Source organism: Suncus etruscus, chromosome 14 (assembly GCF_024139225.1).
Source record: "Suncus etruscus isolate mSunEtr1 chromosome 14, mSunEtr1.pri.cur, whole genome shotgun sequence".
Classification (NCBI taxonomy): domain Eukaryota; kingdom Metazoa; phylum Chordata; class Mammalia; order Eulipotyphla; family Soricidae; genus Suncus; species Suncus etruscus.
The window spans coordinates 70,852,892-70,876,054 of NC_064861.1; the positions used below are offsets into that span (position 1 = coordinate 70,852,892).

At 48.4% G+C, this 23,163-nt stretch overlaps 1 protein-coding gene across 1 annotated transcript in view; it reads left to right on the top strand.

The window, feature by feature from the left end:
* WWOX (WW domain containing oxidoreductase) overlaps nucleotides 1–23,163 on the top strand; it is a 646,006-nt gene that overhangs the window by 24,076 nt on the left and 598,767 nt on the right. Inside the window, exon 5 of the mRNA XM_049786278.1 lies at nucleotides 13,985–14,091. Within this exon, the coding sequence (XP_049642235.1) occupies nucleotides 13,985–14,091 (107 nt within the window). The remainder of the gene's footprint in view (nucleotides 1–13,984; nucleotides 14,092–23,163) is intronic.

The window sequence follows — 23,163 nt, forward strand, 5'->3', positions numbered from 1 at the left end:
TTTTGTTGGATTGGAAACAGAATCAACACATTAGTCATCTTAATTCATTTAAGTTGGCTTTCTCCAGAATTCTGGAATCCAAAAACAACACATTTGTCAATTTTACACACAAAGGGAGAGAGAGCGAGAGAAGGGAGAGAGAGAGAGAGGGGCAGGATGTAGTTTATAGTTAAATCCCCAGCTTTGCGATGAAAAGCCAATGCCGTTTACATAGTAAGTTGAATGAAACTCAGGGTGAAACAAACAGTGTAATAAGATTCTGATGCAAATTGAATACTTAAAATTTTTTTGTTTTAGATTTGTTTTAACGAGATTCCCTTTATAGATGTATTCATAGAGTCTTGTAAAGCTGTCTAAAATTAAATTTTCGGAGGTTGTGCTACGCAAGAATTCTGCAGTCGGCTGTTGTAATTAGTGTTTTCTTCCATGGAAAACTCTGCTGGTCAAGGTCACCTTCATGTCCTTCCAGGCTTTTTTCTCCTTTGGCTTCAGGTCAGCTTCATGGTGAATGTTCAAAAGCGTGTTGACTCGCATGAGTGAGAGGCCCTGGGTTTGGGCCCTGGCACAGCCAAAAACTTAAAAAAATTTTTTTTTTCAAAATAATTTTTTTCTATTACAGGGCCAAATCCTTCTGGGCCTGTTTTTGTAAATAAAATTTTATTGGAATGTGTATTATTACCACTATCCCCTCTCATGTGTCTTATTCCAGGAGTCTTCATTTTTGTCATGTGTGAGTTTTGTGTTTGTTTGTTTGTTTTTGGTTTGTTTTCTTTTGGAGCCTAACAGTGCTCAGGACTGACTTCCTGGTTTTGCACTCAGGGATTACTCCTGGCGGTGCTCAGGGGACCCTATGGAATGCTGGGGATAGAATCCAGGTCCGCCATGAGCAATGCAAGTGTCCTCCCCACTGTACTGTCTGTCTGGTCCCTATTCTGTACACTTTAAAGTCATTTTTGAGGCCAGAACATTCCATTCAACTCCTGCTGTCTCCTTCCCAGAAATTCCCTGATTTCCTGTGCCTTTATTTCTCCTCCCTGCCTTTCCTTCCTCCATCTGTGCCTAAGCATGGAGGGGGATCCAGGGCACCTTGTCACTTCCCACCCCATGTTCTTTGTGTGGTGGAGGCGAGTAAGAAACTCAGTTAAGCACAGAGGCACCCGTGAGCACTGGAGTCAGAGGAGGGAAAAATCTCTGCTGGAGCCTTCAGTTACTGTTCCCCAGCTGCACTACTGCCTCCTCACACTCCTCCAGGCACTTAGCCCAGACGAAAGTTTTGTGCACCGATCCCCACCCCCAGTGTTCAGTCCAGCCCCTGATCTTGCCCATTACCTCTTCTGGAGCCCTACTAGGATCCTTGGCGGCCAGGCAGCAGCTGCAGCTGCTTAAGGGAAGCTGAACATAGCTTTATAGCTGCTGTGTCTCCATGAGGTGCACAGTGGGAGCACAGACGGCACATAGTGGGTGCACAGTGCCCGCACAGCTGGGAGGCCCCCCCCACAGGCATACATGGACTTAGTCTGCAGCTTTGCCCTCCCCAGATGTATGAGGGCAGCAGAGGAGCTGTAGCCAGACCTGTCTTGGAGTGTACAACCTGCTCCCCCAATAGGAGAGCCAAGAGTTGGGGTGCTGCCTTTCTGAAAGTCACTATGGCTGGGACTTAACACCCAGCTTGGGAGCTTCAGGACTGTTGGATACAGTTTGACTTTTGCCAGCGAGAAATTAAGGCTTTCAGAACTGAATTGATTTCAGGTTGAACCAAAATGTCTTTAAGAAAACAAAAACCAATCCTAGAAGCAGGTGGGGAATGTAGCTGAGCAGAGGAGCACTTCCCATGCATGTGTAAGGTCCTGGGTTCAATATCTGCCACCATAACAAAACAGAACACCCCTTTTATGCCCTTTACAGCCTCCCATCCCCTGAATTTAGAAATACACAAACATAGTTAAGCATTATTTATTTCCTTAACATGTCATGGGTTCGAATTCTTTTGGAGGACACCCAAGTGCCCAGTTAATGTGGAAAGCATTAATTGAGCTAGACATTAATGTGCAAGACTGTCTGCCTATGTGAGTTGGGGGGGGGGGGGGCTGGAGGAGTCTTTATCTCCCAATAGCTGCATGAGAAGGATTGACCTGTACTCTGCTTTCAAATGCTCACTCCATTGCCTCCCTTTCACATGCTCTGGGTTCACCTTCCCTGGAATGGCAATCACTTCCTGACCAGTGGCAGCCAGAGCCTGGAGAAGGGATTGTTGGCCTGTCCTGTGTCTGGCGTCCTTGTGGGGTTTCAAAGGAGCTCGGAAAGGAGTAGGGAACCAGCGTAGCGTCAGGGCATGAGTGAAAGTCTGTTTTGACCACGTTAGCCACATGCCCCAATCCCATACTGAGATTCCCTTCTGTGGAGAAACCTCTGAACCTTAGCTGGGATTCTGAGAACAGCAACAACAGAAACAACAACAACAACAAAGAATGGAGAGGCCAGAGATAGAGGACAGCAGAGAAGGTGCTTGCCTTGCACACATGGCTGACCCTGGTTCCATCTCGGGTACCACTTAGTACCAATTTGGTAACTGAAACCCTGCAAGGAGGAGGCCCTGAGCACCTCTGCAAGGAGTGGCCGCCCTCTAAAACATGGAACCTTTTCAAGAGGCCGCCTTTTAAATGGTGAGCAACAAGGTAAATCTGAAAATCCTGGTGTCCTCCCAAGTGCTGCTCAGGAGGTCTAAAGGCTGTTGGTTTAGAGCGAGAGCCTAAATACTGTTCAGGTTCTGCAGTGGCAGGGGATACCTTAGGACAGCCTGGCAGTGTTGAGAACTTCAGGGCCACATCTGGCAGTATTGGGAATGGATAGAGGCCCTGCTGTGCTGGGAATCGAACCCGGGTTGGGTACATCCAAGGCCCTGTGCCACAATTGCTGTACTGTATCTCAGCTCCTCTCTGAAATTGTAAGCAAATGACTGGCATGGTAATGGATCTGTTGCACGGAGAGTGTTTCTCTTCATTCTTGGGAGTTCTCCGTGGAAAAACGGAGAAGGCTGTTTGCTTTAAAAACAATTCCTTCCTGGCCACTTCTTAAATGACAAGAGCAGAGAATCCCCCCAATAAGGCTGATCAAGGGTAGTCGGGGGTGAGTGTGTGTCTGTCTTTGGGCAAGTGCAGTCCCGGCCCTTTGCAGCCCCCCCCCCCCCCGTGCTTGCTCTCAATCACACCATGCCGGGAGCAGATGGTGGAGGCGGGGGGCTAGGGGGGCCCTGGATGGCCGCCCGGGTCCAGCTGTGCAAACAGCGGCCGCCCGCCTTCTCATACCAGCGAGCCTGCAGCCTGGAGCCGGCGTCTCTCTCTTCTCCTCTTGAAGTGGCTGTAAATTAATCCATCAAAGTTAAAACAGGCCACACTTGAGGGCAAAGCTTTCCACTTCAAAACACCAGGACAACCAGAGCCCCGTGGGCTCCCGGTGCTGATGCTGCTTAAGTGTGGAATTGTCAGAGGGGACAGTTGGAGGGTATGATCCAATCTGCTGGTTGCTGAGAAAGACCCGCCCTCTCGAGAAATTGGGTTGGACTTACAGGCTGTGCTGTAGGTGGTGGTTGCTGTGATAGAGTAGGGGTGGGTGTGTGTGGAGGGCGGGGGGCTGGGATCCTTCCCGTGTCTGTTCATTATTAGCCTGGGACTGAGTCTTGTTGAGAAACTATTTTTATGATTCCTGTGTTCCCCGGCTGCGAATGTTACTCAGTGGTCCAGTGCTCGCCTGAATCTGAGAGGCCCCAGGTCAGATCCTCAGTGCCACCAAAAAATAAAAATAATAATAAATAAAGGAATAAAGAGGAATCCAATAAGCTGAATGGAAAAGAATCCCCCTCCCCGCCCCAAACCAGGAAACCTTTCTTTTTTTCTTTTCTTTTCTTTCCTTTTCTTTTCTTCTTTCCTTTCCCTTTCCCATTCCCTTCCCCTTCCCCTTCTTCCCCTTCCCCTTCCCTTTCCATTTTGCCCTGATTATCTTTCTTCCTTCCAAACCTCTACAAAGTGCTGTGAATGTTTGGTTAAAAGGCCAATGTACAGTCACAGAGATACGACAAGAGGACACATGCTCTCCTTGCAATGATCCCTCCCAGACTCCATGTGGGGTCCCTGAGCACTGCTGGGACCAACACCAAAGCTCTGAGGAGGCCCTAAGAATCCCGGGCATCTCCTCCAGACCCCAAAAATAAGATAAACTAGAACCAAATCCCACTGTGGAAACACCTTCTGCTTGTCCAGTGGACAGTTCTTTATTATTTTATTTGTCTTGGTGTTTGTGCCACACTTCTTGGGCTTGAGGACCACAAGGGATGCCAGGGATTGAACCTGGGTTGGCTGCATGCAAGGCAAAAGCCCTCCCTGCTGTGCTATCACTCTGGGCCCCAGTTCTTTTTTTTTGAACTGATGCCTTCTTTCCCCTTTCATCTCTAAGGCTTTTCTGAATTGAGAAAGAAAAGGCTGAATGTGACTTTGCCCAGCACTGGAATTGACCCTTAGAGAGCGAGGTGCTGGCTGAATGTGGAGTGGGGGGGGGGGTGGAAAGAAGAGGAAGTCTGTATCCCTCCCTCAGTGATCGAAGGGAATGTGAGAGACTTGATGCATGTGGCTGACATGCCAGTCTCTTGGCTTGAAACAGAAACATTTGCTCAGAGGTGGTGCCATGACAGCTGAGCTTATGCCTCTGAATAAGGATGAGATGAGAAAGTGCTGGGATTGGTGGGGTGTGTATGGGGGAGTGGGGGTTCTCACCGAGGCAGTGTGATAGGTTATGAAGCAGCTGAAGGCACCTTTTTTCTGTGCCTCAGTTTCCTGATGTGAGAGGGAGGCAGGCCTGGGTAGGCCCTTGGCCTTTTTGTTGGTTCTTTTTTGTTTCTGTTTTGGCTCACACCTGGCCATGCTTAGGGGTTATTCTTGGCTCTGAACTCAGGAATTGCTCCTGGCAAGTTGGGGATTGAACCCAGTTGGCCACATGCAAGGCAAACACTCTACCTGCTGTGCTGTATTGCTCCAGCTCCAAGCACTTGACCTCAAAGACCTAGGAATAGGGCTGTGTGTGTGTGTGTGGGGGGGGGGGGGTTGTGTTTCTTTTGTCTCTGTCTCTCTTTCTCTCAGTTTCATGCTGTCTCTGCCTCTCTCTTTGCCTCTCTCTCTCTCTCTCTCTCTCTCTCTCTCTCTCTCTCTCTCTCTCTGTGTCTGTCTTTGCCTCTCTCTGTGTCCCTCTCCCTTCCCTTCTGGGCTGTGTGTGATGCCCCAGATATGGCAGCTCACCTCTCAGTGCCTGCTGACCCAGGCTCCATTCATTCTCTTTGTCTCCTGTGATTTGGTTGGCTTGTTGATTCCCTGGCTGCATCCTCTGTTTCTTCTCTTCAAGGAGCCTCTGCAGGCCTGTGTTCTTGGACCAGGCCTATGAGCTCTGGCCCTCCCATTGCAGACTCTCCTACCTGGCCTTGTGACCCCAAGTCCCTTTATGTCAAGGACTGTGGTACCAAGTTCCCAGGGACGGGTTGTGTGAAGCACAGCGATGAGATCGTGGGTCTAGGAAAGCACCTGACAGGGCACTTGGTCCTTATTAATATCCTCCAGCTCCCACTTTCCCCTCCTTAAGCAGTCTTCTCAGCAGCCCAACATGTGCTTGGGTTTCTCTCCCACCATCTAGTTTATGAGCACCTTGGAATTGTCACTTGTGATATTTCCTCACAGTTTGTGACAAGGAATTTTCCTCCTAAACCGGGAATCTGCGTGGCATTGCCATGGTCAAATGTGGGTCTTCCTGGCTCCCAGCCCCTGCCCCCCAGCTCACTTTAGAATGAGCCCCAGCTTTCTTCTGAGCAGATTTTGCCAGGGTCCCCCACATGAAGGCATGAGGGGGGTACATTTGTGTTTCCCTTGTGCTCATGCACTTTCCAGTCAAGCAGTTTTTCAGTGGTTCGCTGTGTGTGGGCAGGAGTGGGCATCTGTGAGAAGTCTCCAAAGGTTGCCCTGAAGGTTGTGAGAAGCCCTGCACATCCAAAAACAGTGCTCTGGGGACCCCAGTGGGTTTTGAGTTCTGGGCCTGGTGTCTCCTCCTCTCCTGCTTGCTTATTCCTTCTGGGTTTGGCTCTATACATGCCCATGTAATGGGGCAGATCCCGGATCTCTGGGCTGACTCTGACTCATGATACTTGTTGACCCCCTAGCCTCAATTTTTGCTCATAGGGTGAGTGCATTTGTAGGGTGATTTTCTGGATGTTCAGTCACTGGGTCAAAGGGCATCTGGGTTTAGGGTGGTAGATTTGGTCCATTCCCTCCCCAGGTACTGAGTATACCCCCAAGGTATTCCCAAAGGAACCCCCAAGGTACTGCATGTACCATTCATATAGGGGTTGCGTGATCCCCAACTTCTCCTCAGACATACCCCTAACCTGAAGACTCCCCTTATGGGATCCTCTGGTACTGCCTCCTCCCCCTGGAATTGGGTCCTGATTGGTCTTGGGACTGCTGCTAACAGATGAGCTGAGGGCATCTTAGGGCCAACTTTGGTGGGCCCCTGCATGATGCTAGCCTTTTGGGGATCTCATTCAGGCAGCCCCCAGGGGTTGACTCCGTAACCTGGCAGGCCAGTTTGGTGACAGCCTTTGGCCTGGCTCCTGTTTCCAGAAGACTCATGGCCTGTAGCAGCCTCTTCCGCTGTCAGGGTCCTCTCTTCTGGGCTAGGGGAGTTATCAGGGTTTGGAGGCACCTCTTTGTCCTTCCATGGGTGTGCCAGAATCCCTTTGTGGGTGCTTGGAGAACTCACAGGAATGGGAAAGAGCTTGGGAGTTTCAAGGCTCTGGCACTGGCCTTGCCTCATAGTCTTTGCATTCCTTGGAACTGTCCAGTTTGGTTAGTGTTGGTGGCTGCGAGGCTCATGCTGGAAAAAAACAGCTGCTTGTCGACGGGTTGCTAAGGATCACTGCCGCGGGATTCATTCAGGGGGAGGGCAGTCAGGGGCTTTCTATCTCTGTGGCCTCTGAAGAAGCCTCTGTCCCCAGTGTTTCCCAAGTATAAATTAATAATAATAATCATAATAATGACCCACTAGAAATTACGGGTGTTGTACACTCTGGCTCCGGTGGGCATCTTAATAAAAATGATAATTAAAACCATCATTTATAGTAAATGGGGACAGGCCCCGGCCACGTCCACAAGGTAGAAGAGCTGTAAAAAAACCAATGGGGTGGTGGTGGGGAGCCTGTAGTGCACCCAGAGTTGGTGGTGGCAGGACCTTGTGGCTTGTATTCCCCTGTCCAGAAGCTTGGTGAGGACCCAGTTACTCACCTACTGGCATGGCAGAGGGTCCCAATGGGGTTGGGAAGTGGGGTGTTGTTCCCCAGTGTTCTACCCCCAACATATCCTCCATCCTGGCTCCCCACCCCACCCCTGTGTGTGTTTCCCTCGCCATTCCCAGGGGCACCTCCAAATCTTGGACCTTTTGTTTGGAGTAACCTCTGAGAATCGAAGGTTGACAGCCAGCCCCCCAACTATGGAAGACAAAACAACCAAACAAAACTGGAACTCAAGACACTCAAGACCAAACCTCCATGCCACTGAATTTCCCGATGGAGTCTCTCGGAACCCACATTGCTTGAGGTTCTAAGCCGCCTGCCTTTTTTTTTTTTTGCTCATTTTATTGGCTCTGAATATTTTCCTGAATGCACTTCTGCCACCTCCCTGCACTTAAGCTGCTCAATTTAAACATTGTCATAAGGTGAATTTTTTATAAGATGTATCAGGTTATTAAATCTAGTAAACCATTGCCTTCATTATTTAGCACAAACTTTGGCGCTGTGCAGAATTGGCCGAGCTTCTCCCCCCATCCTCCCTACCTCCCTCCTTTTAGCTAATTAAACTGATCATCAACCACAGTATTGGAAAGTGAGGGATGCTGATCTCGGGGGCTTTTCCTGGACGTGAGTGGTAGGTAGCATTATTAAACTTTTTTTTTTAAGATAGAAAACTCCACACCCTAGAGGTCGGGTTTGCTCTAGAAGGGTTATTGTCCTTCCTGCTCAACCCTCATTTTTTTTAAGCATTGTTGCTGAATGGTTGCTGCGGAGTCATGTGTGAAGCAGAAGAGAAGAGAGCTGGCTGCCCTGGGCCACCTTGAAAGGCAGTCTCGCCTTGAGGAAGGTGTTGCTTCCACCTAGCAAGGGCCAGTAGCAGTGGGATCCCACAAGACACAGAGATAGGTTGTCATGCAAGAATTACCCCAAAGCAACTTCAGAGCGATAGCACAGCAGGGAGGGAAATTTACCTTGCATGTGGCCCACCGGGGTTTGATTCCTGGGTCCCCTGAGTCTGCCAGGAGTAATTTTTGAGCACAGAGCCAGGAGTAATACCTGAGCACTGCTAGGTATGGCCTCAAACCAAACCAAAAAAAAAAAAAAATTCCCTAAGAGGGCAATGGGGCCTGCTCAAGCCTGAAGTCTATAGCTGCTTACATGCATGATGAGATGATCTGGTCATCACAGCCCTTTGCCTGTGTCACAAGTGGCATGACTAGACAAGTTTGTGAGTTTGGTTTTGGGCCACACACAGTACCCAGTGATGCTCAGTTGTTACTCCTGGCTCTGTACTCAGGAATCACTCTTGGCAGTGCTGGGGCAGAGGAGACCCAATGGGCAGCTGGGGAATTGAATCGGGGTCAACCGTGTTCGAGGCCAATGCTCTCCCTACTGTGCTATGGCTCTAACTCCAAGTTTGTCAGTCCTGAAAAAAGGAAAAGCCTCCTCTCTGGCCCATGCCAGATTCTAGGTGTGTTATTGAGAACAGCTGCAATTGGCATCTCTGTGGACGTGAGTATTTTGTTTTGTTTTGCTTTTTGTTTTTGGGTTACACCTAGTGACACTCAGGGTTACTCCTGGCTCTGTGCTCAGAAATCACTCCTGTCAGGCTCAGGGGACCATATGGGATGCCCGGATTCGAACCACCATCCATCCTGGATCTGCTGCTTGCAAGGCAAATGCTCTACTGCTGTGCTATCTCTCTGTTCCAGATGTGAGTATTTTTAATTCCAAAGGAACTTACAGTTGCCATTGGAATTGTTGGGAAGCATCTTTTCTTTCTGCTGGTACTTACTGATGTGCTTGGGCTATGAGCCACCATGGGATGAAGACCTAGAGAAAGGTGTAGGTCGAAAGGAGCTGCTGGGGAGCCTGGTTAGGGAGGTAAAGACCAACAGGGCTCATCAGCAGCCACTTTCTCCATCCTGGAGGAACAGAGCGATGGGACCTGTGCCCACTACTGTCCCCGCCAACCCCTGCCGCCCTGGCTCCTCTCTGCCACTTTTCCTTTCCATCCCCACTGAAGCAAATGTGATGATGCTGATGCTCTCCCATGATGGCTCAGATATGAACGTCGGCTGTTTTCTGCAGGCACTTGTGAAGTCGCAGACTGGAAAGTCGTTTGGGGCCACTTCCTGTGTGGAGACACTTCCTGTCTCCATCTGGCCGTCAGCATTTCATTCGCCTGATGGATGCAACACATCCGTCAGCAAGATCTCGTCCTCTGCCTGCGCCTCGCCAGTCTGGGAACAGCTGGTCTGCAAAGCCTGGTGGTCTCTCTCTCTCTCTCTCTCTCTCTCTCTCTCTCTCTCTCTCCCTCCCCTCATCCCCCACTCTCCACCCCCCAGATGATCTAGGTATTCTTTGCTCACTGCTGATATGGTATTTTTGACATCCTGGTTAAAGCCAGGTACATGCCAGATTCTTGGTGCCTCCTGGCTCAGAGATAGAGATTAGGTACCTCTTACTACTTGCTATACTGAAGAGGAGGCAAGCAGATTCAGATACTGTTTCCCATTTAAAAAAAAAATTGCGTTTTCCCCCCCAGCATCCTATATGGTCCCCTGAGCCTGCCAGGCGTCATTTCTATCCCCTGAGCCCCAACAGGTGTGGCCCAAAAACCAAATATAAAATAAAACCAAAATAAAACAGTAATACCTAGTGATGCTCAGGGCTTCTGACTTTGCACTTAGAGATCACTTAGGAGACCCTGGTGGGGTTTGTGAGGCTCAGGACTATATGGGATGCTGAGGAGCGAACCTAAGTGGGATATATGCAAGACAAATGCCCTGCCCCTCTGTCTTATGACTCCATCATTGATTTCTCATCATGTTCAAGGAAGTATGGCAGATGCATATCTTGAACAAGCCCAAAATTAGAAAATGGGCAGAGACAGGAAGACTCAGATGCCCCCAACACTTGGATGGGCCCTGGTGCATTTTAGAGCCAACAATATGATGGAAGATAGGACCTCATAGATCATTTTGTAAATTCTGGCCCATCAGCTCTTGGGTTGGCACTGGGAAGTACATCAAAGGGAAGGGCCCCTTTCCTGTCCTGGAGATAAGTTGTAGGTATATGTAGTGAGTGGAATACACTAGAGGGAAGTCATGGCCCTCAACAGGGGTGTCAGGAAAAGAAGCATCTGTGGAACATGACCCCCTCAATCTTAGTTCTATGACATTCTCAGTGCCTGACTCCGCTCTAATAACAGACACCCACATCTCTTATTTTGTTCCCATCTGGCCATTATAAGATACCTGAAATCACTTGGACATAATAGCCCTGTTATTTTTCAGAGCTTGCAGCCCAATGATGTACTCTTTGTTTAGGTTGCAAAAGGATCACTTCCGTTTCTGAGGGACCTGATAAAGGCATCGCCCGGGGTCCCATAACTTTATAAATAGCTTGAGCTGGCCTCAACACAAGTGTATCAAATGCCTGAGTCTGGGCTTTGCACACAGTGCTGTGCTGGCTTCTCGGGAGCACTCATTGGGAGAAATAGAAACAGACCGGCTGCCTCCAGGAAGTCAGGGTGAAGGGAAGTGGCCAGAATCTGGGTGCCAGTCAGAAAATGGCTCATATTCATCCATGTTGCTGGTATTGCCTGGGAGACTGCAGTTGGCAGTTATTTGCTACTGGTGTGCTGGATCACATGGAGCCCAATGGAGGAGGGTTGGTCAAACTGTTTGTGGCACAACCCCCAACTTTGTCCCTCCATATAACTTGTGGGGAGCAGAGTTCCTGCACTGTGGAGCACTGGGAATGAGGCACAGCTCCTCTTCCCAAAGAAGCCCTACAGTGATATGTTGGACTTGGGGTTCTACCACTTTCTTGACTATGTTCAGTGTGATCTGGGCCACAATTTCCATGGCTGTTGTCAGCTGAGATACACTAACACACACCGTTGGGTCTTAACTCTAGCAGGTGACTCATGACTGAAGATAGAAATGGATCCCAGGCCACTGTTGGTGGGACTTTTTACCTGTGTGGCGTCTCCTATGGGGCCAGAAGTTTTGAGTTTGAGATTAGGAAGGATTTCCTTGAAATATATAGGAATGCCCATTAGGAAATATATAGACATATATATAGCATCCAATATTTAGAAGTCCATTAGGATGGACTGTCTTGAAATACATAGAACATCATATAGAACTTTTTTCTCTCATTTGTTGGGGCAGCTTTGAATGCATTGCATTGTCTTTTTTTTTTTCATTTTGCTCATATTAAAATATGTAGGTGTGAAGCTGTTTGCTACATATTCTTATTCTTTTAGTCTGTGAGGGACTCTGGGACCTGTCCGATGTCCTTTATGGGAACCTCCTGGTGCTCACTGTGGCTTCCCTATGAACTGGGGTCTGTCTGTACTTCTCTGGGGGTTTGTCCATGTCTCTGTTTCTCTGTGCTTCTGCCTCTGTGTATCTGTGCTTCTGTCTCTGTGAATCTTTGTCTTTCTTGAGACCTCTGTCTCTATATCTCTGTCTCTGTGTATCTGTTGTCTCCGTGTCTCTGTCTATATCTCCATCTATGTATCTGTCTGTGCTTCTCTCTCTCTCTCTCTCTCTCTCTCTCTCTCTCTCTCTCTCTCTCTCTCTCTCTCTCTCTCAGGGTCTCTGTTTCTTGCAGCCCTGCCAACCCCTTATCAGTCCTGTTAACCTTTGTGTTCATTACTTAAAATATTCTTTTATTTCTGGTTCAAATTTTTCCATGTTCTTCCTATTTGTCTTATTAAATTTTACATGAATGTTCAAATCAAATGGGTATGTTGAAATCTTCCACTGCAGTTGGAAATTTGTATATTTTTCCTCTTAAGTCTATCAATTTTGGTCATGTGTTGGGCCCATAAACTTGAAATGATTGCATATTCCTGGTGGGCATGAAATTTATGATGTGAAGCTTTTTTCCTTAATAAACATTCTCATGGCTCATGTTAATTTGGTATCTATTTTACCACTCTTTGGATTAGACATTTTTTTATATCTAGATAAATGTGTATCCTTTGTTTTTATATTTAAACGTATTTTATTTAGCTAACTATCTTTTATTAGCTTATTTATATGTAAAGCAATTACAGTCATATTTTGGATTACATATACCTCCTTATGGTTATTTGGTGTATTTTATATCCCTTATTTACTTTTTCCTTGCCTCCTTTTTTTACTGTTCTATTTTCTCCTTCCTACTGGCTTGTTAAATTGAATGATGATGGTGGAGATCACCATCACCACTTGTATTGTTGGCTTCTTACAGTTGCTGTGGATTATTTCTTTTGCACTGCCTGCACAGAGCCAGGGCCTTTGCACGTTGGATTTTATTTGGGGGCACATTTTAACCCCACTTACCCTCCTCCTGGATTCTGTGTTGTCACTTCCAGTAACAGTTCCAGTGATCACAGTTCTGTGATGTACCTGAGGCTCACAGATTTTCTGCCCTCACATACCCCTTCCTTCCTTCCTTCCTTCTTTCCTTCCTTCCTTCCTTCCTTCCTTCCTTCCTTCCTTCCTTCCTTCCTTCCTTCCTTCCTTCCTTCCTTCCTTCCTTCCTTCCTTCCTTCCTTCCTTCCTTCCTTCCTCCCTCCCTCCCTCCCTCCCTCCCTCCCTCCCTCCCTCCCTCCCTCCCTCCCTTCCTTCCTTCCTTCTCTTCTCTTCTCTTCTCTTCTTTTGTTTTTGTGTGGGGGGTGGCCCACACCCAGCCATGCTATTCCTGATGGTTCTCAGGAGACTTATATAGGGTACAGTGATCAAACCTAGGTTGTCTGTGTGCAATGAAACATTGTGCTCTTTCTCTGGTCCTCTAACACACACTTAGTCTCTGAGTGTTTGCTCTTGATTTTCTACAGCTCTAGGGACCCAGGCCCATTTTCCTTCTTCTTGCACAAAGAGCATCCTATGATGGTTCCCTTCTTTTCTTTTATGAATCAAGGTAATTTTTATGAAAACTCATTTAGGAAAAGGTGAGGGAGAGAGCGAAGTACATATTCGAGAGAGAACACAGGCTTCTTCAGAGAGGAAATCAGCAAGCAAAAGCACATAGATGCAAGCTATCAGGATGCATGTTTCAAGGAGAAAACAGGCTTGGTGGGCACTGAGGCCAGCAGCTCACCTGGCTCCCAGAAGGCCATGGTTTTATTCCCCAGCATGACCTCAAAATAAAACAAGCAGGGCTGGAGCGATAGTGCAGTAGTAGGGCATTTGCCTAGCACAAAGCTTAGGACGGACTTCTGTGAGGTCCCCAGCATCCCATGTGCTCCCCCAAGCCAGGAGTGATTTCTGAGTGCATGGCCAGGAGTGACCCCTAGCATCATCGGGTTTGGCCCCCAAACCAAATAAATAAATACATACATAAATAAAACAAGCAAACTCACTCTTTGACTTGCATGTTCCCAGACTGGCTCTCCCTGACTCAGACTGACACTTCTGTGCATGGTCCCACATCTCAGACCACCCTATCATCTCAGCGTGTGACTCCATGTGCCCTGACCTTCAGTCTACGTGTCTCTCCTCCACTATCATCAGTGCCAACTTGGATCCTGGGTCATGTCTTGCTACATCCCCTGGCTTCTAGGTCCTTGCACTTCTCTACCTGCACTCTCATGGGCCCCATCTCAGGCTCTATGCTTGCTTGTGTTTTCTAGGCTCTAACACTCACTCTCCCTTGCCTCCACAGGATTTGAGACCGCCAAGTCCTTTGCTCTCCATGGTGCACATGTGATCCTGGCCTGTAGGAACATGGCGAGAGCCAGTGAGGCTGTGGCCCGCATCCTGGGAGAATGGGTAAGCTGGCGCTGGAACTGTGTTTCCAAGGTGGGGGAGCGAGCTCTGTGTGGTGCTGTTTGCATCTTTGGCAGTTCACAGTGAGCATCCTTAGCTCAGAGTCTGGCTCTAAGGTTGTGCCTTCTTAGGTTCCTTGGCTGAGTAACATGACAGAGCGGTCAGTGCCCTGAGCAGTGCATCTGTTTCTCATCATTCTTCACCATTGTTGGGCTTTTTCTGTGCAGGTGTGGGTGTCATTCTGCATGAGAATAACTGCCCCACCTGGGCCCACAGTGCTCCGGGACTGAGCAGCAGTATCTCCCCTGGGAGGGGCGAGGAGGTGTCCAGCACAGGGGTTTAGAGCAGCCATCTGGGATGGACTCCTCCAAAACTGAGTGCTCCACATAAGACCTTGGGTAGAAAATGGACAGAGAAATGGGTCTGAGTGCTGGTAGCTATGGAGGGTATAAGGTGGGGGCTGTGTCCGCTGGATCTGGGCTCAGCAGGTGGGAGCACTGTGTGTCTGGAGCTGAGTTGGAGGGGAGGAGAAATGGGGGTGCTCCTGGGGCACACTCTGTGGGAGAGAACTGAGGGTCTCGGGTTCTGGATGGGGCTCAGGCCCAAGGTTGATGGCGGCTGAGGGATTTGGAGCCAGCTCTTTCCCTCACGGGCTGAACTGACTCCTGATTCATGTTCGTAGCAGCTTGGGGAAGGCTCAAAGACAGAGGGACATGTGCCAAGTCACATGACCACACACAGTCACATGGTCACAGAATCATACACAGACACATGGTCACATACAGTCACACAGCCACACAGCCACACACAGTCACACAATCTCACATAGTCACACAATCACACAGAGTGCAATAGATGCTTCCTGGGTAATCCCTCAGATTTTTAACCTGGAAATTTGCTAGCCAACCCCACTGTGCCCCATCCTTCCCAGTATTTTTTTTTTTTAATATTTTTGGAGAGGACACCCAGCAATGCTCAGGGATACTCCTGGCTCTGCACAAAGGAATTAACTCCAGGAGGTCTCTGGGACCCTTTGAGATGCCGGGGATCAATCCCACGTCTGTTGCTTGCTGGCAAACATCCTCCCCACTGTGCTATCACTCTGGCCCCCTCCCAACCCCTCTCTGACCCTCTGTCCCCAGATACTTTAGTCCCTTCCCTTGTGTCACATTATAGACTCACTGGAAGGACACCCCAGGATGACTTCTCAGTTCCAAGTGCCCTATGTTGAAGGGACCAGGGCTGATTTGGCATCTGCTGCCATTCAAGACACTGTTGTTCCTCTCTCAGCCCTCACAGGGTTACCCCTCATTGCATCCTGGCTCTGTAACCTCTGTTTCTGAGTTACAGATGAGCTTACCCACCACTTGGTGACTCGTAGGAGGAAAATGAGATCTGGCTGGAGTCGGGAGGGGCCTATCGAATGCCGCCTCCCTTTCTAGATCTACTGATAAGGTGGAGAGTGGGATGGGGTGTGTCAGCGAACCCCAGAGGAGGGACCCAGACACAGAGTTTATAGAACTGTAGAGCTGGGCAGGAGCAGGTGGGGTAGGGAGCTGGGGTGATGCCCCCTACACTTGCCTGAAGTAGTTAGGGACCTGAGGTCCCCAACCCAAAGCACTTGAATTAGGGGAGAACATCTAGTCCTTAGAAACATTCAGGTAGCCTGGCCGAACTTGGTTTGGATTCATCTTAGATGTCCCTGGAAGCCAGTTGGAAGGACCCACCCTTTATTGGGACAGCTCCTTATACTAGCTTCATCATCTCCATGGACCTCTGAGGAGGTCAGCAGAGGGGAGCGGGTCTCCCAGGTGCTATCTGTGGATGTCAGCATCTGGAGCTGGTGCGCGTGGGGGGCATGTGGGCTTGGGGCAGAAGTGCAGCCTCTCCAAATGGTGTTTTCTGCATCTGTGCCTTGAGAGAGGTGGCACTTGCCCCAACCACCTTGGCCCAATGTCTGAGTGCTTTGCTAGAGATAGAGGAAGGGTTCAAGAAACCCATAACTGCCGCTCTCTGTAGCAGTAATTTCATTGAGGGACTGAAACAGGCTCAGGAGGGAGGATGTTTATCTGCCGGCTTATCCACAGAGCCACCGTGAATCCTCGGCCTGTCTTCATCTGTCTCGACTCCCACCTTTTAATAGATGTGTATTTAGTTCGTTGATTAGTATTTTCCCGTGCAGCTCAGAGCAGCTCTTGGCTGTCATTTGAAAAGCCATCTTCATAATTTATGTGATCGCTTTGCCTTTTGTATTTACAGCCAACTACACTCTGCATATATTTCAGGGACACTGATGAAGGGCTCAGTCATTGGGAACAGTGAGTGGTCGTCTCGCTTCAAATGGCCACTGAGAAAGCAGGGGGATGCAAGGGGTAAAAGGGAAAGATTTATTCGTCGCAGGTAATGGAATGTGCTTGGGCGCCCAAGCTCTGATGCTGGGAGAGGTAGGCATTGTCGTAGTTTTGCTCTTTCTCCCCCGCATGAATTATCGCAGACTCAGTTTCTCTGCTTGGAGTGAAAGCACGTGAGGAGGTCTCAGTCTTCTGGCCTCTTTCAGTCAGGTTGACAAACATCAAAAATAGTCATTTTATTTTAATGTTTTTGGAGGACTACACCCGGCAGTGCTCACAGTTACTTGTGGCTCTGCATTTAGGAATTACTCCTGGCAGTGCTCGAAGGAACCATATGGGTTGCTGAGGATCGAACCTGGGTCAAATAAATGCAAGGCACACTCTTCCACTGTCCTATGCCTCTGGTCCCAGAAATAGTGATTTTAGTATGAGTTTCAGATAAGGAGAGATTCCACAATTCCACAATCCCACAATTCCACAGAGAGGCTCAAGAAATTTAGAGGTGTTATGATTCTGTGTAGCTTTTCTCAATTGTCTCTGATAAGTTTTTCTTTACATGCTGCTGCTGCTGCTGCTGTGTGTGTGTGTGTGTGTGTGTGTGTGTCTGTGTGTGTGTGTGTGTGTATTGGGGGGACTGGCACATGCTGGGTGGGTAATTTATAAGCTTTCTGCCTACCTTGCCTGGTGGTTTGGCTTGGAATAAAATGACTTAGTCAACTACTATCTCAGGCTATAGGCGTAATCTTTAATGCATTCCTAAGCCATCAAAATGTGGTTTAGGCATCAAGCCATTGTTCTGAGGGATCTTTAGCTAAACAGAAATCTAAAAGTGATTAATATTACTAATAGTTATCGATTATCAGGGAATGTTCATCCAGAATCAGTCACTAGTTTTGGTTTCCTCATGTCTTCCCTTTAAAACTTGTATTTATGAATGGTAGTAGATTTTCAATAAATCTAGTTTGATATGAGCAAATCTGCAAACCAGCAAGGACTGTGTAATCAACTTGTTTAAATCAATGGGAGCACATTTGTACCCACGAAGGAAAAGAGAATGTTTTAGATTTTTCCCTTGGGCCAACTGGATAAAACAAAACAACCAGGTGTGTTATCTTCATCCCCCTGCAGGTAGGGTTGGCTACTCTCTTCATGAGGTTCTAAACTTAGCATTTAGCTATTAAAACAAAGCTTACGTGTTATACCAGCTGTGCAGGTGGAATCCGGTGGCTGAAGGGGAGGTGAGGGGGTGCAGGTTTACACCGCCAGGGGGCGTAAGGTAGATTCAGGATTAGTAATTGCCCAAGTGCCAGCCATCCTTTCTATTAGCCAGGCCAGCCTCCTGGCCCAGCTGAGCTGCTGAGCGCCCGCCCTCTCTGTTCCAGGGCCCTATCCTGACTTGGTGACCAGTTGCATCTCTGCTCATGGTGCCAGGGAGAGCCTCTGGTTCCCAAGGAAGCCCAGCTTTGGGGGATGAGCAGGGATTCCTTTGTGATCTGATGTGATTGATGGGTCTCCCCCACTGGGAGGGAGTGCTCCATGCCCAGCCCCAGTCCCCAAGTTTCTGGTTCTGATGGCCCCATGTGTATTTGCTGTTGGGCTGAAGTTGTCTGTCTGGCCTTCCTTGTCTTGGGCCTGGGGGAATGAGAGTCTTTATCCCATAATAAACGATTCTTCCCACCCCAGACAGAATTGGTTGCTAGAATATGCTGAGTTTTCTTTTCTTGGCCCCAGACAAGCCTCAAACTGGTGTTTGCAACTTGGACATTTTTCCGTTTCATTTCTCCCTCGGAAGATTTGCCTCGAATCAAGTCTCGAGAGTTTCTTCATTGTGCTTTCGTTTCGCTTCGCTTCGCTCCTGGATGCTGTCGCCTGTCTGGTCTTCTCTCTGGGGAGAGGGGTAACCCTGGGGGTTTCGGGGATTGAACCCCAGCCCTCCTTCCTGCAGAACCTGCACTCAGCCCAGTGAGCTTTCTCTCCAGCCCCTTGGGCAGCAGCCTCAGCACACCTGTGAGTGACAGTGACTCCCCTGCCTCAAGGGAGACGTCCAGGCAGGTTCTCCTGAGCTGTGGGGTGCAGGTGGGCTGAGATTTCCACAGCCACCTTGAGAGCAAACCTGGGGGGTCGTGGACCTCAGTGGTGAAAGCAACAGGGAATTAGACAAGGGTTTACAGGAGGAGATGCTGAGTTCCCCCCTCCTACCTCCATCCCACCGTGATTGCTTTTAGGGCTCCTGGACTGCATGGACCATGGAGTCAGGGGACCTGGGACTCACCCCTGCCTAAGTGCTAAGTACCCTGAGCCTTGCTTCTGAGCAGAGATCATCTAACTTCTTTTTTGTTTTTTGGTTCTTAGGTCACACATGGCAGCACTCAGAGGTTACTTCTGGCTCTAGGCTCAGAAATAGCCCCTGGCAGACACAGGGGACCATATGGGATACCGGGATTCGAACCACTGTTCTTCTGCATTCAAGGCAAACACACTACCTCCATGCTATCTCTCAGCCCCATAACTTCTTTTTTTTTTTTCTCCTAACGTCTTTTATTTATTTATTTTTTCATTTTTTTTAGGTCACTCATTTTCCTATTTATTTTATATATATTTTATTAATATCTTTATAACTTCTTTTAGAGTCTGCCTGTGATGATAGATGAGTGCCTCTCTCCCTTTTCCTCTCTCTCTCTCTCTCTTGATTTCCCCCTTCATTTCCATAGTTTTGTCATATGACCCTCCCCCCCCCCCCCCCGATTTTATTTATGGTAGAATTTCCTTCACCCAGGTCCTCTGTTCTGCTCCTTCTCATTGGTATCCAGCTAGGGCTCACATCTCCCATTCCCCAGGAGTAGAATCCAGAGTTACGACGACATTGCTGCTTCTTTCCTCAAGTGGGCAGTGTGAGGCCCGGCCCCCATCACTGCTTCACAGCTCGTCTCTCTTTTATTCCTGGAGTGTAAGTGTAAGCTGGAAGATTGGGGAGCTGGGGTCTGCTGCTGGGTCCATCTGCCTGCCTTTCCCTGCCCCGTTGGAGCACTTGCCAAGGAAAAGCCTATGGGCTGCGCCGTGGAGACAGCTTCAGCACCTAGAGCTCCTAGCCAGGCCCGCCACTGCCCCGGCACCATCCCTGCACCCAGGAGGAACCTCGGCATCTCTCCCTATAATGGCTCTGTTGTTGTTTATTGAGAGACACTAATTAACTTTGATTATTGCACTAATATTATGGCACTTTGACAGCCCTTCAGATTTATGACTCTGGGAAAATAAACAAATGCAATGCAGGTGCTGGAGCAGAAAGAAATCGGTTATTACTGAACTTTAATTACTTGGAATGTGTAGCCAGGAGAGAATGAGCTGATGGATTACAGGATGCTGAGGACCTGCCTCAGGACGGTGGAGCAAGAGGAGGCTGGAGATGGGAGGATCCCACAAGAGGGGCTTCCCGGGCAGGCATGGACCTGGAGGAACCCACAAGAGGGGCTTACCGGGCAGGCACAGACCTGTCCCTAGTGACCACACTCTGGATCATTTCCACCCATTGCTCCAACTGCTGTCAGCCCAGGAGGCCACAGTCTATGCTCGCACTGCTCAGTGCTCCCAACAATCCATGCTCCCATCTCTTCATGCTTCCACAGCTCAGTGATCCCCACTGTTCTGTGCTCCCACTGCCCCATGCACAGAGCACCGCTCTGTGCTTCCTATTTCTCTGTCCAAGCCCCACAGCTCCTTCCACTTGTTGGAAACACAGACTGGGGTCTTCTGTGAGCATCCAGGAGTATCGTAAGCGGTGCCCACCAATCCCAAATTATTCTCCTGCTCTCGTGCTGCTTTTCAATTTGTTTATAGGAAAGGACAGAAAGGTACAGATATTTCACTTTGCTTCCTCACTTACCAGTCTAAGTTTATCAACTAGTCCAAAGTCTGAAGAGATGATCAAAAAAAAACAAATTGTGGGGCCGGAGAGATAGCATGGAGGTAAGGCGTTTGCCTTTCATGCAGGAGGTCATCGGTTCGAATCCCGGCGTCCCATATGGTCCCCCGTGCCTGCCAGGAGCAATTTCTGAGCCTGGAGCCAGGAATAACCCCTGAGCACTGCCGGGTGTGACCCAAAAACCACCAAAAAAAAAAAAAAAAAGAAAGAAATTGTACAAATATCTATTAAGCCTCTGTTATTTGGTAGCTTTTTCACTATAAGGCAAATTGCTCTGTGTGTGTGTGTGTGTGTGTGTGTGTGTGTGTGTGTGTGTCTGTGTGTGACAGCTGCTAAGGAAAGGAGCCACAAAGAGAGGGTCTTTCCAGGAGTAAGGGAATTGGTGAGTCAGGGAGTTAGGAATCTCCAGCGGGGCTCAAAAAAGGGCTTTTTAGGATTGGAAATAACACTTGCAGGGCACTCAGCTGGCAGCCGGGAGACTTCTCATACAGGCTGGTCCCTGCATGTGTGGAAAACAGAAACAGAGACAGACAGACAGATCAAGGGACAGAGAGGAGAGACAGAGTGTGAATGTGTCAGCACACATTATATATCTGTATGTCTGTTTTCTTAGGGCAGAATCAGACATGGGCACCTTACTGCCTGGTCGACGGCTGGTTTGTTGTCATTTTTCTAGTAATGGTGATCATGACAAGGCTCACAGTCATCATGATACTCAGAGACGCAGCACACAGGACAGGTCTCTGTGCCCAATGCCACAGATGTGATTTCCTTTCCCCTTGGGAACTGGGCTTGAACCCATGTTTTCTGGAGAATATGAGGCACCTGTGACTGGGCGCCTGGCCTTCCCTGTTACTCTCCAGGTCTCACCAGGGCTGCCTGCCAACAGGCAGGAGGAGTGAGTGATCCAGGGCTCCCTGAGGGTGAGCCAGGGCAGACAGAAGCAGGAGGCAGTGTTCTGTGTTCCTAGGTCCCTTGGTTGATTTAGGAGTCTTGGGCAGTAGGCTGGGAAAGACATGACAGTGCAGGTTGGTTACTGGACTGGATGCTCATAGGACATTGTTCAGCTGTGTGTGTGAGAGAGAGAGAAAGAGAGAGAGACAGAAAAAGAGAGAAGGGGAAGGGAGGGGAGAGGAGAAGAGAGGGGATGAGGAGAGAGGAGAGAGAGGCATACAGAGGCAGAAAGAGACTGAGAAACAGACATAAACAGGGAGAGAAACAGACATACAAAGGGACTGAGCCAGAGAAACAGAGACAAAAAGAGACAGAAACAGAGACAGAAAAAGGGAGAGAGAGAAACAGACAGATAAAGGGAGAGAGAGAAGAAAGAGAGAAAGAGAGAGACAGAGAGAGATGGATTGATTCTCCGAATATTTCCCACTGTCTTTTGGTGCTTTCCCTTGCATGGTGGGTTTGACCCCTGTTCATTGTTCTCTGGTCAATTCTAGCCGAGATGAAGGAAATTAGAATTGTTGAGCTATGATTTGTTTTAATCAGAAAGAAATTGTCTAACATAAATCTCTTTGTGAGTGCTGGAAAAGCCCTAAAGCAGCCATGAGAGAAAAAAATATATATATCAATACTTTGCAAAGGAGGAGTGATTGTTCCAACCCGTGGCCTAATTGACTTTAATCCTTAATGACACTTAGGCCGACACACACTTGACTGGTGGCTGGGATCACCAGTGAGCCCCACACTGGAAGAAGAGGAATCAAGGGTGGCTGTTGATGTCTTGGCAATTGATGCAACTTCCTAATTGAGTGATACAGCCGAATCTCAGGTAGTCATTTTTTTTTCCTATGAAGAGAATAAAAGAAAAAAAAATTTCTTTTCCTGACTAGTGCAGTAATTTATTTTAAATTACAGCTTTTTCTTTTGGAAGCATTTGTTTATGTTATTATTGTTCTCGAAGTGAAGTTTCACTGATGCTGTATAATTAAATATAGATTTTTTTAAATACAAAAAGATAATATGTATTTAAAATTTTTAAGTGGCTAGATTACTGGGGTTTGTTGCTAGGGTGGAGAAAGACTTTATTTAAGAAGCTGAAGAGCCGGCTGGAGTGATAGAATAGCGAGGAGGAGTTTGCTTTGCACACTGAGGCCAACCGGAGTTTGATCTTTGGTTTCCTATATGGTCCACTGAGCCTGTAGAAATGACCCCTAGTGCACAGTCAGGAGTAATCCCCTGAGTACCTCTGGGTGTGGCCCCAAAACAAAACAAAACAAAAGAAGCTGAAGAACCTATCAGCTCATGCGTGGTGCCTGTGTCTCTGTGTGGTGCCCATGTCCGTGTGGGGTTCCTGTGCCCCTCTGTGATACTCAGCTCTCTGGAACTGGAGGCTGCAGATCTCATGACCCAGGCCAAGGCAGTTACAGCTCTGACCTCTTCTGTTTTAGGCATTAGATGTGGTGAAACATGGTTTGCGAGGCCAGAGTGATAGCACAGTGGTAGAGCATTTGTCTTGCATGCTGCTGACCTGGAACAGACCTGGGTTTGATTCCTGGCATTTCATACGGTCCCCTGAACCTGTCAGGAGCGATTTCTGAGCTCAGAGCCAGGTGTAACCTCTGATTTATGCTAGATATGACTCAAACACACACACACAACCAAAACAACAACAATAACAACAACAAAACATGGTTTGATACCAACTCTGCCATTGCATGCCTCACATCTGCATTGCTTGCCCACTGCCCTTTCTTTGATAACATTGATTCCTTTTTTTCCCCTATGCTAGGCATTGTGCTGGGTCAGTGTACCAGCAGATGCCCAAGACTTGTCCACCTCTGTTGGCACCTA